The 16,468-nt window shown below is 42.9% G+C and overlaps 1 protein-coding gene and 1 long non-coding RNA gene across 12 annotated transcripts in view; one reads left to right on the top strand and one right to left on the bottom strand.

Moving 5' to 3' along the window:
* The window catches only part of LOC135260474 (galactose-binding lectin l-1-like), a 78,690-nt gene that overhangs the window by 35,565 nt on the left and 26,657 nt on the right, over positions 1 to 16,468 (bottom strand). For 2 of the 10 annotated variants that reach the window (XM_064345704.1, XM_064345702.1), the window contains exons 2-4: positions 8,893 to 8,972; positions 8,617 to 8,788; positions 7,610 to 7,996 (exon numbers count right to left, since the gene is read on the bottom strand). The exons of 5 other annotated variants lie outside the window; for them this stretch is intronic. In XM_064345704.1, coding sequence (XP_064201774.1) covers positions 7,850 to 7,996; positions 8,617 to 8,788; positions 8,893 to 8,972 — 399 coding nt within the window. In that variant the 3' untranslated portion in view covers positions 7,610 to 7,849. Of the gene's footprint in view, positions 1 to 7,609; positions 7,997 to 8,616; positions 8,789 to 8,892; positions 8,973 to 9,420; positions 9,467 to 13,934; positions 14,021 to 16,468 lie in introns of those variants that run through there. 3 more of the 10 variants (XM_064345701.1, XM_064345705.1, XM_064345710.1) reach the window with 3 other exon arrangements.
* The window catches only part of LOC135260477 (uncharacterized), a 58,098-nt gene that overhangs the window by 22,208 nt on the left and 19,422 nt on the right, over positions 1 to 16,468 (top strand). The window contains exon 1 of one of the 2 annotated variants that reach the window (XR_010331583.1): positions 10,835 to 11,052. The exons of the other annotated variant lie outside the window; for it this stretch is intronic. This is a non-coding gene — a long non-coding RNA (uncharacterized LOC135260477). Of the gene's footprint in view, positions 1 to 10,834; positions 11,053 to 16,468 lie in introns of those variants that run through there. 2 annotated transcript variants of the gene reach the window in all.

Here is a 16,468-nt window from a genome sequence, read left to right as displayed (position 1 = left end):
TCTGTCCTCAGATAACATCCAGCTGAGTTGATGAAAAATGTGTGAAATGTAATCGGCATTAAAGAGCCACTATAAACACCACTAACTAGCATAGAATATATTGTAAAACATGTTCATCAAGTTGACTGGAGGGTGAATTTGTGATCCTTAAAGTATGTTCATACACAAGATCTGTAGTAAGAACTGGACCCCTCTTCCCCAGAGAACAGTGTCACATGCCGTGACTACCCTGGAAGGGACAGAAGAGCTGGTCAAGGGGAGATGCAGAAATTCCAGATTTCTCCGGCGTTTTATTTTGGTCACAAGGGAGAGAGAGCAATTGGAAAAAACAAACAAAAAAACATTCGCCCTCACCCTCACAGTGCAGTCAGAATGAGTGCATTATCATAGGAGGGCACTGGAACTGCACTATAGATTTTACTGTGGACAGGACCAGCGAGGAGCCTCATTTACAGTCGTCCTCCTGCCTCTCTAGCTTGGTCACATGGTTTGATCTAGCTGATGTATGGAGACTTAAGCACCTTACCACAAGGCAATATACCTGGGTGAGGATAGCTGATGGTAGAGTTAGTGCAGCCAGGCTTGATAGGATCTATATCTCTCAAAATTTTATTTCAAGACTATTTAAGAGTTTTATCTACCCTGTTACTTTTACTGACCATCATCTTGTAACAGTGGATATCTGTCTGTCCCAGACTGTGAAGGCTACATCATATTGGCATTTTAACAACAAGCTACTACAAGATAGGGCCTTTTGTGAAAAATTTGAATTTCTTTGGGAGTGCTGGAGAAGAAGAAAAGGGGAATTTGTTTCACTAGGTCTATGGTGGGAGGTGGGGAAAGCTCAAATTAGAATTTTTTGTCAACAATACACATCACATTCTACAGCAATTATTAAAGGAGCAGTGCAGGGCCTTGAACAGGACATTAAGAATATGGAGAGTTGCTTGATTGAGGAAGATAATTCTGGTAGGAGGGACCTTTTGCAACAGAAACGACAGGAGTTGAGTACCTTGTTGCAAGAAAGAGTAAAGGGAGCATTAGTGAGAGCCCGGGTCACAAACATAAAAGACATGGACGCCCCTAGTTCTTTCTTTTTTAACTTAGAGGACTGGACAAAGTCTCCTTTCAGCACGTCCAACTCAGTGTCTCCCTGTCCGAGGCCTCACCTCAAACTCCTTCCCCCACTGGAAAGGGAAGTCTTTTTCTATCACTGGGTTTTGCCAGCCCCCATCCTTACAGGAGTCCAGGACGATGACTTGATGTTCACCAAGATAGTCGAAGCGCGGGTTAAAGTGCAGCTCAATGTTTTCTCTGGAAGAAGAAATGGTAGAATATTTTCCCAAGGTTGGCAGGTCTGTAATTTTCACTTGTCTGGTTGCTTGCATAACGACGAGTGGCTCACACAACTGGCCTATCTGGGTGATGTTTTTTCTCGGCTGAATGAACTGAATCTTGGATTGCAGGACCTCTCCACATCCATATTCAATGTGCGGGACAAAATTGAGGCCATGATTAAGAGGTTGGAGTTATGGTCTTGCTGCATTAATGAGGACAACACAGATGTTTTCTCATTGTTGCATGATTTTTTTGAGTGTAAACCAACTCAAGCTCACGGACAGTGTGAAATGCGATATAAAGACGCACCTCACTGAGCTGGCTGTGCAATTATGCAAGTACTTCCCCAAGACGGATGACACGGGTAACTGGATTCGTTGTCCATTCTCTGCTACTCCTCGCAGCTTACCAACTTCTGAACAAGAGAGCCTAATTGAAATTTCTACGAGTGGGGCTTTGAGAATTGAGTTTAATCAAAAGCTACTGCCAGATTTCTGGATAGCGTTGCGCTCAGAGTATCCTGCATTGGCAGGTCGCGCTGTTAAGACGTTAATGCCCTTTGCAAAAACGTACCTATGCAAGAGTGGGTTTTCAGCCCTCACTAGCATGAAAACAAAATACAGACACAGGCTGTGTGTGGAAGACGATTTAAGACTAAAACTCTCTTATATACAGCCCAATATTGCGGAGTTGTGTGCGTCATGTCAACTCCTTCTCATTAATCTGTGGTGAGTCATTCACAATGTGTGTGTGTTCTGATGTGCAAATAAAATGCTTGATATGTCAGAGGGGTTTAAAGGCTAAATCTTATATGCATCACAGAAATACTGTCTATACTGTGTTTGTGTATATATATGTAGTGCGCTGTCCCTGAAGCTACAGGTATGCAGCAGTAGGCTGAATGTCTGAGGGGGTACGGGACTGTAAAAAGTTTGGGAACCACTGCCCTATTTCAATTGCAAGCGTGTGGTCACTGAGCCTGTACTTGGTCAGGGTCTGTCTCTGCTTTGTAACTCTGACAGAGAAGAGATACTCTGCCTGTGTGTATTTTCTATTTAGGGCCCGATAACAATTCAGTTTATTTTGGGATTGTGATTCTTTGTTCCAAATGTCCAGATAGGAGTTTTTGATGTTTTTCATAATTTTGTTGACTCTAATGGGCTGTTGTGGAGCAGTGCTGGTCTGAAGCTGGTTTGCATTAGTGTGTGTTAATGTTAGTCTAGAGAGGTTCAGAACCAGCTGACTGAGGGGATACTTTCCTGGGCTGAGCTCTTGGGTTTGGAGTGCCAAGAATTGTAAGGAGTTTGTTGGACTCATTTTTAGATGTTCAATAAAATTTAATGCCCTTTTTTGAATTTGAATGAGAGTCGGATCTGCCTAATTCAGACCTGCATGCATTGTTGGGGCATTTCTATGTACTTTTAGTATGTTTTTACAGAATTCTGCATGCAGGGTTTCAGCTGGATGTTTCTCCCGCTTGGTGTAGTCTTGCTGACTGAGTGGACCCCATATAGCATGATAGGCTGGATGACACAGTCAACGATTTTTAACCAAATTCAAAACGGGAATGTTTATTTTATGGAATAATCTCCTTTTAATCGCATAAAAAGCCCTGTGGGCTTTTTCTTTTAATGCATTCACTGCTAGGCCAAAGCTCCCTGACACACTGATTTTTAGTCCTAGGTAATCAACGCTTAGTGTGTGTTCTAGAGCTGTGTTTCCTAGAGTAAAGAGGTATCTGCTTTCCTGAGATCTGGGCTTTTTTTGGAAGATCATAATCTTTGTCTTTTTCAAATTTACTGTCAGTGCCCAGTTCTGACAATATTGCTCCAACAGATCCAGGTTCTGCTGTAATCCTTGCTCAGTGGGTGACAGCAGGACCAGGTCATCTGCATAGAGCAAGAATTTAACTTCCGTGCTGTTTAGGGTGAGGCCTGGAGCTGAAGATTGTTCCAGTAACACAGCTAACTCAATGATGCAGATATTGAGCAATGTTGGACTCAAACTGCAGCCCTGCCTCACCCCACACCCCTTTGTGAAGAAATCAGTTCTTTTTTTGCCAAGTTTTATTCTCTCTCTCAGAGAGCTGGACACGGGGAGATGTGGAAATTCCGGATTTCTCCGGCATTTTATTTCGGTCACAAGAGAGAGAGCAATCGATAAAAACGAAAAAACCTTCACCCGTCGCCCTCACGTTATCTAGGCAAAAACAACAAACTAAAACAACAAAGACAAAATAAAATTAACTTACACAGTTTCGCTTTCAGCTGCGGCGAACTCGGGCTCTCTCTCTCTCTCTCTCTCTCTCTCTCCCTCTCTCTCCCTCTCTCTCTCTCTCTCTCTCTCTCTCTCTCTCCCTCTCTCTCCCTCTCTCTCTCTCTCTCTCTGTTGCAGGGGATCCCCAGTCTCAGAAGCGTGGTCCTGGTATGTGTGCAAGAGCAGCTACGGCTTAATTAGAACAGAGTCTGTACAGCCCCAAGGTCCAAAATAGACCAGTTGTCATTTTCTGAAAATAAATGCTCTAAATGACAATATTTTTATTTGGAATTTGGGAGCCATGTTGTCAGTAGTTTATAGAATAAAACAAAAATGTTCATTTTACTGAAACACATACCTATAAATAGTAAAACCAGAGAAACTGATCATTTTGCAGTGGTCTCTGTGACAAACACGCCTGCCACAGGCCACCGAAGTGGCTTTCTTTAGGGCCCTCCAGCACAGAGACACAGGGAGAAGATGTTCAAACAGTCCACATTTATTCCACGAGGGTTTGGCAAGATGGTATAGCCAAATGAGCAGATTTTAAACCCTATCATGACAGAGAGCTCCTGATGTGGGTGGGGATGGCAGATTTAACCTGTGCGCAGTGATTACCTCACTACGCACAGGTGCAGCCACTCCTGTTCCTGGGTCTAATTAGCCTGGCCAATTATCCAGTTCTTAACCAATTATCCAATTGGCCAGGTCTAATTAGCTTGACCCAGGGCAGGTGTGGCTGCTTAAACCAGCCATCCCCACACCACATACCCCCAACGCCAAACTGAGGCCAGGGAGAATCACTGGCCGAAGCCTACCCCCCCCCCCACCCCCAACAAAGCAAAAGACAAACAAACACACTCCAAACACGCAAAAAAAAAAAAGTCAGGGTGGGTGGCCCCGGAACAGTCCAGTACATGCTGTGACCCTTCTTCGGACGACAAGGCAGCCCTTCTTCCTCCTCCCTCCCGGAGCACGGGAAGTCCTGAGCTGCTCTGCTGGCTGGTGGGGGCGTCACCGGCTTGGGCTGTTCCAGGGGCTGTGGTGGGGTGGCTGGGCTGGTGGGCTGGTGGACTGGCCTTGTGGTGCTGGGGGACCAGGAACCCTCGTGGCTGTGGTGGCCGCCAGTCGGCTCTGCTGGCGGGCGGCTGCAGGCTTATCCCCTCATGGGCTCTGGGCAAACCAACCAGGCCAAAACAAAGAACTAAAAACAACCAAACGGACGAGAAAGGAAGCAAAACGGCGCGGCCACCACTCGTGCGCCGCCCGTGGCTGACCCGCCTTCCCGGCCAAGTCCAGCTCACGGCGCGACCACCTCTCGTGCACCGCCCGTCGCTGACCTGCCTTCTCGGCCAGGTGCAGCTCCTCAGCGTCCCAGCTGAGGATTGCTTCCTTCCCCTCCCTGGTCATCTTCCGCTCCCCATTTTTGGCCCGGAGGATCCGCCCGAAGCCCTGTCGGGAACACCTCAGCCGCCCCTCCTCCAGTGTGCTTCCTGGCTGGCCCTCCTGTGCCTCTTTGCTGTGCCGGAGGAGCCCCACGTTGGGCGCCACTGTGGCAAACACGCCTGCCACAGGCCACCGAAGTGGCTTTCTTTGGGGCCCTCCAGCACAGAGACACAGGGAGAAGATGTTCAAACAGTCCACATTTATTCCACGAGGGTTTGGCAAGATGGTATAGCCAAATGAGCAGATGTTAAACCCTATCATGACAGAGAGCTCCTGATGTGGGTGGGGATGGCAGATTTAACCTGTGCGCAGTGATTACCTCACTACGACAGGTGCAGCCACTCCTGTTCCTGGGTCTAATTAGCCTGGCCAATTATCCAGTTCTTAACCAATTATCCAATTGGCCAGGTCTAATTAGCTTGACCCAGGGCAGGTGTGGCTGCTTAAACCAGCCATCCCCACACCACAGTCTCTTAATTTTTTCCAGAGCTGTATATTGTTACTGAACAAAGTGCGACAGAAATACTATGATTATACAGCTAAAACTGTAGCATTACTCAAAAGAAAGAAAGAAAAGAAAATAAATAACGAGAGAGAAAAAGGTTATCTAAAGGAGGTCAGGGGAGCTATGGTGCAGTCTGAAGAGGTCTGAACTGCCATGATGTTCTCAGAGAGGGACAGTCTGGTGTCCAGTGCCACTCTGAGAATCCTGACAGATGAAGAGGGTCACACTGTGGAGCCATCCAGGGTGAAGAACAGGTCCAGCAGGGTGAAGGACAGGTCCAGCAGGGTGATGAACAGGTCCAGCAGGGTGAAGGACAGGTTCAGCAGGGTGAAGGAGAGGTCCAGCAGGGTGAAAGACAGGTCCAGCAGGGTGAAGGACAGGTTCAGCAGGGTGAAGGACAGGTCCAGCAAGGTGAAGGACAGGTTCAGCAGGGTGATGGACAGGTCCAGCAGGGTGAAGGACAGGTTCAGCAGGGTGAAGAACAGGTCCAGCAGGGTGAAAGACAGATCCAGCAGGAGCGAGAGGACTTAGCATTTATAGGAGATTCTTGAACAGTCTCTCATGGAAGAATGGTGCTATATCCCTCCTGAAGAACAGCAGATACAGACTCTTTTTGTTTTGTAGACTCTGTATGAATACCTCTGTATTTACGTGTACACCTTTTTGGCCTCTTTGGCCACTGCTTTTAACTACAGAATGGGAGCCTGGTTAAAAACACAGCCAGAATAATGATAGTGATGATTCCATAAAATTATTGAAATAAAAAATGAGGCAGCTCTTCATTAGGACTGTTTTCTTCATCTGACAGGACAACCAGGCTTCCTTTAACCACTTCTGAAACCACTTGTTATCTTAAGCAGTGACTGCGGTGCAAGATGAAGTCTTCGACAAGGTGAATACTTTGCTTTTTTACTAAAATAATGCATTGTAAAACAGGCTTCTCTGAAATTAATCTCACCTGGATGAAGGACAAAGTTCATTAGAGGCAAAATGAATGAAGTTCCACTGACACAGATCTCATTTTTGGAAAGTGAATATTGATGGATTCCTTGCTAACCATTAACATTTCAGTTGACAGTGTTATTTCATATTTCTCAGTAATTACTGTGTAATTATTCAGTAATAAACTCATCACATGTAAGCAAAGACAAAATCCAGCACATGCAACATGACTGTGATAGAGCCACAGTGGCAAAGCTGCCAGTCATGATTTCCAACAGTTCCCTGGACTGAGCCCCCAGCCCACCTGCCCCCCAACCCCCAGCCCCCCCAGCCCCCAAAATGAGGTTCATGTTCAGTGAGCTGCACGTTCAGTGAGGTTCACGTTCAGTGAGGTTCTCGTTCAGTGAGCTGCACATTCAGTGAGGTGAAAGTTCAGGTTCCAGGTCCCTCAACATCACCTCCTTTTATGGAAAAACCTGACCTGAATGTCCTCAGATAACATCCTGCTGTGTGAAATGTAATCGGTATTAAAGATCCAGAATTAACACCATTAACTAGCCTAGAAAATACTGTAAAACATGTTTATCCTGTTCTGACTGAAGGGTGAATTTGAGACAGTCACATGCCGATGTTTCACCCCTGGGAGCAAGATGCAGCAGTTCTGGGTTTGCACCGTCGTTTGCCGCTTGGAGAGAGGGAGAGAGCGCTCCCATACCAACACAAAAAATTCATAAACACCTTCACCCTTCCCCCTCACAGGTTCTGAGGGAAATCAATGAACTAAAACAACAATAAAAACAATTACAAAGACAAAACAAAACTGAGCTTTTCAGCTGACCAGATCCAATAGCTTTTTTGAAGAAACGAAAAATTTGAAACATGCTCTCTCAGTGTGTACTCCCAGTCGCGACCCCAAACTGTAGAGAGGAACACACCTTTAAGCACCTGGGCTGATTGGTTAACGCAGCCCAGGTGCATGTGCTCTCTCCACCAGTCAGCGGGGCTGAGACCAATCCGTTCCACTGGACCTAATGCTACAGTGACCCTTAAAGTGTGTTGATGCACAAGATCTGTAGTAAGAACTGGACCCCCTTCCCCCAATGAACAGCCACACACCATGAGTAGATTTGCTCATGACAGAGATTTATTATTGAAGCTGGAATGATTCTCACACTCAGTGAGTTTGGACAGACGCCAGAGGGGGTCTGTTAAATGTTGCAGAGAAGCACAAGATTCAAGGCACTGATGTCTGGGAGTGACAAAGTGCAGTCATATCATAGCTGTAGGACGGAAGCAGGAAACAGAAGCAGATCAGCCAATCAGGAGCTGGAAAGAGGATGGCTCGCACCTCCTGATTGGTCTTTAATTCACATATATGCCTTTGATTGTGACTTCTCCCTTAATCAAAATGTAATCATAGTGTTTGTCACCCAGATGGTTGGGGAACTGCAGCACCTGGCCATCATGTAGATTAATGTAAAATTTGTCATCTGCGAAGGTAATGGTCACCTGGAAGAGAGGAGGAGAGATCATAGGAAAGTTAAAAGGGGGCTGGGGAGAGAAGGCGAGTTAAGTTACCAAGAAAGAAAGTTAACACAGTCCAGTTCACATAGATCACACTGTGACTACACTAAAAAACATTGAAGTAACAAGCCTACAAAGAATAAATATCAAAATCTATTTGGTGCAGGACTTAATCTTCATGTATATTAGTTATAGTTATATTTATATCAGTTTCTGTAAAAACTAACTTTACATAATTGGACACAAACGTTATAGTTAATTTCATTGAACAGTTGCAGCAGGGTCAACACCAGGGTATCTCAGATGGACGGGTATTTCAGGTTTATGGGGCCTATTCGCTTGACCTTGCAAATGTTATTTACATCACATGGACAACTCTGTACACATTAATATTGTTTAGCCTGCCAACCAGGTCTGGGCTAATTTGCTATTGCAGTCTGTGTTTGGGAGGGTACAAGTGCCTATTTGGGGGAAAGTTGCCCCTCAGTGCCCCCTATGTCTCTGATACCAAATTGCAGGCTGATCCATTGAACACAGGTACAGAGGACTGGACAATTTCTCCTTTCGGCACGTCCAACTCAGTGTCTCCCTGTCCGAGGCCTCACCTCAAACTCCTGCCCCCATTGGAAAGGGAAGTTTCTCTCTCTCACTTGGTCTTGCCAGGACCCATCTTGAAAGTGGGTCAGGACGATGACTCGTTTGTCACCGGCATAGTCGAAGCGTGCGTCAAAGTGCAGCGTGATGTTGTCTTTTGAGTCGCACACATTGATCGAGAAACTGGGAGAGGAAGAGAGACACACAAGGGATGGATGATGGATGATCAAGTATGAAGATGACAAGTGATTTAGCAAAAGAATTAACAGTTGGCACCAATGACTCACCGATCGATATTGGGTTTGGGGACTCCTTTGACCTTCAGTTCCATTCCTGGCTTGAAGGGCACAATTTGAAACTTCAAATCCTGTTTAAACGGAAAAAAAGGAAAATTTATGTGAAAAATGGTTTGTTTTCTTGTGATTACGTACTGTGAAGACATGCAAATTTATCTGGATTGCATACATTGGCTCTTTCACGTATCTTAGGCTGTAGACATTAGAAAGTCAACAATATCACAGTTCAATCAGCAGGGAGGCAGAACTGTGTAAGGAATCTCCTGCATGTTAGACAGAGCTGGGGCTAGCAACACACTGAGACACAGGGACTGATTAACTATCAAACAATTAACAAAATAACCTCTCCCTTAACTTTATCTATTGTGCAAGTATCTTCTTTCTTTATGTTACATTGAGATTATTTCACTGATAAGATAGACTTGGATTTACTGAAACCAAACTAATTACTCATCAGCTGCAGCATTTACAGTGTCTATTTTTCAGCTTTTAGAAAAATCCAAAATGCTCCCCACTTACGCTCATCTTGGCGGTTCAGCTGCTGATTCTTCACTGGTGTGTGGCTCTGATTACAATGCAGTGTGTGAAATGTAAGAAATTATTCCTGTATTTATACGCTTCTGTGGCGATTGGGGGGGTTGCATTAGGAATCTGGGTCAAAATAGCAACAAATACAAAGTGAAAGTAACTCATACAGTTTCGGTCTCAGCTGCAGCATGCTCGGGCTCTCTCTCTCTGTTGCAGAGAAGCTCAAGATTAAAGGCACTGATGTCTGGGAGAGACAAAGTGCAGTCATAGCACAGCTGTAGGAAGGAAGCAGGATGCAGAAACAGATCAGCCAATCAGGAGGCAGAAAGGGGCTGGCTAGCGCCTCCTGATTGGTCTTTATTCCATAGATAGGCCATTGAGTAAGACGTCTCCATAGAACCACATGGAATCATATTGTTTTGTCACCCAGATGGTTGGGGAACTCCAACACATCGCCATTGTGTAGATTAATGCTAAATCTGTCATTAGCCAAGGTAATGGTCACCTGGAAGAGAGAAGGAGAGATCATAGGAAAGTTAAAATGAGGCTGGGGAGAGAAGCAGGAGAGTTAAGTTACCAAAGAAGAAACAGTCCAGGTCACACAGAACTCACTACAGCTGCAGTGAAAAACAATTAAATAAGCCCATGAGTGATCTAAGTATAAATATCTAAATCTATATGATGCAGCTCTTGATTTTAATTTATTGTATGTATGTTTATTTCCATAGCTGTAAGGACTTATTTTACATAATTCGTTTTGAATAAAGATCATAATGTAGTAAAAGATTAAGTAGTATAAGAGTTGAATGATTTAACACTGAATAATTTGGCTGGACTATTTCTCATGAAGCTCTGCAGTGAGGGTACATTATTTCTGCCCTCCCCCCTTCAAGGGTCTATATCTCTAACATGCAGGGTTGTGAAGGGCAGTTGTCCTCAGAATGGAGGCTAAAGATTTCTGGGTGAAGTGTCTCATCTTACCCATATTATGCAAGTGCTTTTGCTTTAGGAGTTGCAGCAGGCTCAGCACCAGGGTATTTCAGACGGGTGGGTATTTAAGATTTGGAGGCCTATTCCCTTGCCTTTGCAAATGTTATTTACATCACATGAATGAGATATGAAACAACTCTGCGTATTGTTTAGATCGCCAACTGAAGGTGGGGGAATTCATTCATTTGACTTTGCAAATGTTATTTACATGAATATGTAAATAATGTATGAACAAGACATTGAAGAACTCTGTACATATTAAAATAGTTTAGATCACCAACCGGGGGTGGAGTAATTTGTTATAACAATCTAAGATATGGGGGGGGGGGGGGGGGCAGTGACAGCGATGGATCCGAAGCAGCCCAAGCCCCAAATCAAAAGCTACTGCTAGGTTTCTGGATGGCGTTGGGCTCAGAGTATCCTGCATTGGCAGGTCGCGCTGTTATGACGTTAATGCCCTTTGCAAAAACGTACCTATGCAAGAGTGGGTTTTCGGCCCTCACTAGCATGAAAACAAAATACAGACACAGGCTGTGTGTGGAAGACGATTTAAGACTAAAACTCTCTTATATACAGCCCAATAGTGCGGAGTTACGTGCGTCATGTCAAGCACACCCTTCTCATTAATCTGTGGTGAGTCATTCACAATGTGTGTGTGTTCTGATGTGCAAATAAAATGCTTGATATGTCAGAGGGGTTTAAAGGCTAAATCTTATATGCATCACAGAAATACTGTCTATACTGTGTTTGTGTATATATATGTAGTGCGCTGTCCCTGAAGCTACAGGTATGCAGCAGTAGGCTGAATGTCTGAGGGGGTACGGGACTGTAAAAAGTTTGGGAACCACTGCCCTATTTCAATTGTAAGCGTGTGGTCACTGAGCCTGTACTTGGTCAGGGTCCGTCTCTGCTTTGTAACTCTGACAGAGAAGAGATACTCTGCCTGTGTGTATTTTCTATTTAGGGCCCGATAACAATTCCGTTTATTTTGGGATTGTGTTTCTTTGTTCCAGTGGTCCAGATAGGAGTTTTTGATGTTTTTCATAATTTGGTTGACTCTAATGGGCTGTTGTGGAGCAGTGCTGGTCTGAAGCTGGTTTGCATTAGTATGTGTTAATGTTAGTCTAGAGAGGTTCAGAACCAGCTGACTGAGGGGATACTTTCCTGGGCTGAGCTCTTGGGTTTGGAGTGCCAAGAATTGTAAGGAGTTTGTTGGACTCATTTTTAGATGTTCAATAAAATTTAATGCCTTTAATGCCCTTTTTTGAATTTGAATGAGAGTCGGATCTGCCTAATTCAGCCCTGCATGCATTGTTGGGGCATTTCTATGTACTTGTAGTATGTTTTTACAGAATTCTGCATGCAGGGTTTCAGCTGCATGTTTCTCCCACTTGGTGTAGTCTTGCTGACTGAGTGGACCCCATATTTCGCTTCCATATAGCATGATAGGCTGGATGACACAGTCAAAGATTTTTAACCAAATTCTAACGGGAATGTTTATTTTATGGAATAATCTCCTTTTAATCGCATAAAAAGCCCTGTGGGCTTTTTCTTTTAATGCATTCACTGCTAGGCCAAAGCTCCCTGACGCACTGATTTTCAGTCCTAGGTAATCAAAGCTTAGTGTGTGTTCTAGAGCGGTGTTTCCTAGAGTAAAGAGGTATCTGCTTTCCTGAGATCTGGGCTTTTTTTGGAAGATCATAATCTTTGTATTTTTCAAATTTATTGTCAGTGCCCAGTTCTGACAATATTGCTCCAACAGATCCAGGTTCTGCTGTAATCCTTGCTCAGTGGGTGACAGCAGGACCAGGTCATCTGCATAGAGCAAGAATTTAACTTCCGTGCTGTTTAGGGTGAGGCCTGGAGCTGAAGATTGTTCCAGTAACACAGTGATGCAGATATTGAGCAATGTTGGACTCAAACTGCAGCCCTGCCTCACCCCACACCCCTTTGTGAAGAAATCAGTTCCTTTTTTGCTCTTTCTCAGAGAGCTGGACACGGAGAGATGCGGAAATTCTGGATTTCTCCGGCATTTTATTTCGGTCACGAGAGAGAGCAATCGATAAAAACGAAAAAACCTTCGCCCGTCACCCTCACGGGATCTAGGCAAAAACAACAAACTAAAACAACAAAGACAAAATAAAAGTAACTTACACAGTTTCGCTTTCAGCTGCGGCAAACTCGGGCTCTCTCTCTCTCTCTCTCTCTCTCTCTCTCTCTTTTATTTGGAATTTGGGAGCCATGTTGTCAGTAGTTTATATAATAAAACAAAAATGTTCATTTTACTGAAACACATACCTATAAATAGTAAAACCAGAGAAACTGATCATTTTGCAGTGGTCTCTTAATTTTTTCCAGAGCTGTATATTGTAACTGAACAAAGTGCAACAGAAAAACTATGATTATACAGCTAAAACTGTAGCATTACTCAAAGGAAAGAAAAAAAAAATAAAGAACAAGAGAAAAAGGTTATCTAAAGGGGGTCAGGGGAGCTATGGTGCAGTCTGAAGAGGTCTGAACTGCCATGATGTTCTCAGAGAGGGACAGTCTGGTGTCCAGTGCCACTCTGAGAATCCTGACAGATGAAGAGGGTCACACTGTGGAGCCATCCAGGGTGAAGGACAGGTCCAGCAGGGTGAAGGACAGGTTCAGCAGGGTGAAGGACAGGTCCAGCAGGAGTAGGAGAACTTAGCATTTATAGGAGATTCTTGAACAGTCTCTCATGGAAGAATGGTGCTATATCCCTCCTGAAGAACAGCAGATACAGGTGTATGAATACCTCTGTATTTACGTGTACACCTTTTTGGCCTCTTTGGCCACTGCTTTTAACTACAGAATGGGAGCCTGGTTAAAAACAAAGCCAGAATAATGATAGTGATGATTCCATAAAATGATTGAAATAAAAAATGCGTAGTTTATAGAATAAAACAAAAATGTTCATTTTACTGAAACACATGCCAGTAAATAGTAAAACCAGAGAAACTGATCATTTTGCAGTGGTCTCTTAATTTTTTACAGAGCTGTATGTTTTTTCTCTAATTTAGCCTAAATGTGACATCTTCCTGAAGATTTAGATTAAAGTCTTTTTTCTCCTATTTAACCGACATGCTAAATAAACCTTTTAGTTAATATTTTCTGTTTCATTTGACAAATTCCTGAATATATAGACTAAATATATAACTTGAATTTTAAATCTGGTTTTCAAAAAATAAATATTTATTTTTAAAAATTATCTTATGTCTTATATCTGTTTCAGAAACAAATATTGCATAACAGGATGCAATGTATATATAAGCACATAAGAAAAAGACACCCAAATTCATATTTGACAAATATATATTTCATAAATCACATCATTTGTTAGAACTTACCTTGATGTAACAGATTATAGAATACAGGCTTCAGCTACACATAACTAATGGCAGAAAGGTAATATTTATCTATCCCATGGTGAACACTGCCATTTTTATAAAATGGACGCATTGTAAGACCGGCTTCTCTGCACTTGATCTCACCTGCTCAGGTAAGTGGCTGGGTGTGGTCACAGGTGGAGGTCTCAGGCTGGTGTAGAGCTGAAGATAAGAGGTGTTCTGAATGCCCTTCTCTCTGTTCACCTGGCCTTATATTCTCTCTGGGGATAAAGGTGTGGCCAGTAATCACTCATACGTTTGGGGAAGTCACAGTTTCCAAGAATAATTCACTTCACAAGATTAAATTTCAAGTCATCACAGTCATGGTCTCATTGGAAATGTAAGGCATGATGAAATATTTGTGATATTATTGCATTGTAACATGTGCTTAATGCATGCCATACACGCATTTGGCATTGCATGTGAAATGAAAATGGTGCTTTTATGGTAAAAATAGTACAACATTCATTTTAAAAAATATGTTTTGAAACACACTGAAAACTATTACTTTCAAGCTAGGCTTTTGCCATACATACAATACATTTTATATACAAGTTCAGTAGCATAATTACAGACTATAGCCTGCATTTCAATGTAGGCATGCAATTAGACTGCAGTACACACAATCAATGGAAATTAAATTGAACTACAATCAGTAGTTCAATTAGTTAATTAAGCCATTAATGCTTTGGCCATTTATTGAGTTACAGTTATCCAGTAACTGCAATAAATTAGACTCATGTTAATGAAATTCACTATATCTAACGTGTGCAGAAAATACACTACATACATCCATCCATAATTGATACCCACTTATTCCTGGTCAGGGTTGTGGCAGGTGCTGGAGCCTATCCCAGCATGCATTGGACCACCCAGGACAGGGCTGCCCAATCCTGTTCCTGGAGATCTACCATCCTGTAGATTTTCATTTTCACCCTCATTTGGCACACCAGAGTCTACTATTAGCAGCTTAAGGAGGTGTGCTTTCTTAGGGCTGGAGCAACTAACACAGAGCAACTAACACAACCTTCTCATTTTTACGTAGTATCCATTTTGGGTTTCCAAAAAGGCCCTTTGGAGACTCCAAAAGAACACTTGGTAACTAACAAAACAATATTATGGGTCTTCAGAGGTGTAAAATACTGTATATTGTATGCTTTATTCTTATGGAAGAAGTGTGCTAGCTTTTGACCATGGCCCCTAACAGCCGCTTCCACAATTCAGGTTTTCTAGCCTTCTCCGGGACACGGGAAAAGTTGTCTCAGATGTGAGAGTTGAAATCCTTCCAGACAGAATCCTCCACCGGGCATTCCCAACATACCCTCACTACATTTTTGGGCCTACCTGGTCTGTCTCGCAGCGTCCGCCACCATCGACTAACTGCCACCACTCTGTGAATCATGTCACTTTAAATCCCCCCTTTCATGGCACTCATGTTACATGTACCCCCATTCCAGCACTTTTGGTAATTTGTATTTGTCCTAATATTGTAGCTTGTTCTTCTCCCTAAATTGGCTTGGCATCAGTTAGGTCAGAATAGTGTTCACTGTGTGAACTGAACTGTGTCCTTGGCTAGAAATAGCTGTACGAAATGAGTATCGTACCTTATTGAACCTGCGTTTTGTAGTTGTCCATGACCATGAAATGCACTTTTTGTACGTCGCTTTGGATAAAAGCGTCTGCTAGATAAATGTAATGTAATGTAAACAAATTAAAGCTACATATGGGGTATAATGTATTTACTTTGGTGGATATATAGGCTCCATCAGGTGTGGCTGACACACTTGGTGACTTAGCTGCTTTCTTGTTTTCTTATACTGACTCTGAAATTATTATCTTGGGAGATTTTAACTTGGTTGGCTATGTGATATCTCAGATAAATTTAAGGAATTTTGTTCGGATATCAATTTAATGCAGATATTTACTGAACCAACTAGACCTACATTGAAAAATCTGGCTAAATTGACCTAATCCTGTGTAATAGACTAGAACAATTGTGAAAGAAATGTGAGTGGTGTGTTCAAATGGTGTGTTAATAATCACTGTCCTATTGCATGTGTCAGAAGCATTAAAGGAAGAGAAGCATAACCTCGGTTCATAAATAAGAGAAACATCAGGAAGTTTAATGAGCGACCCTTTATGCATTATCTTTACCATATTGATCTGCACCATTCTGCTCAAATACCTGATGCAGAATTAGCTCTGCGTTCACTACATGGACACTTAACACATTGGCCACTTTTAACAGACATTATATTGCTGCTGGACATCTTTTTGATATGGAAAATGATAACATTTCTGTGGGACAAAATACTCCCTTGTCTGAACTTTCCATGACCTCCCATGATGGTGATTTTACTTCTCATTTCGCTCTTACTCCTTTTGCTTTTTATACATTTTTGTTGCACTTTTTTTGATTGACAAACCACTGGACCGGATTGTCTGGATCCACATTTTGTTAAACGTGCTGCCCTGTAGATTGCAGAGCACTTATTACATATTTTAAATCTGTCTATTACATCAGGACATATTCCAAATATGTGGAAAGCTGCTCCAATTGCATGAAGGAGATGATTCGTTCAATCTTAATAATTACCGTCCAGTTTCTAATACTAACAAATATTCAGAAAAATATATCA

This window comes from Anguilla rostrata, chromosome 8, assembly GCF_018555375.3.
Source record: "Anguilla rostrata isolate EN2019 chromosome 8, ASM1855537v3, whole genome shotgun sequence".
NCBI lineage: Eukaryota > Metazoa > Chordata > Actinopteri > Anguilliformes > Anguillidae > Anguilla > Anguilla rostrata.
The sequence above is the reverse complement of the archived record's forward strand: the minus strand, read 5'-3'. Positions and strand labels throughout refer to the sequence as shown.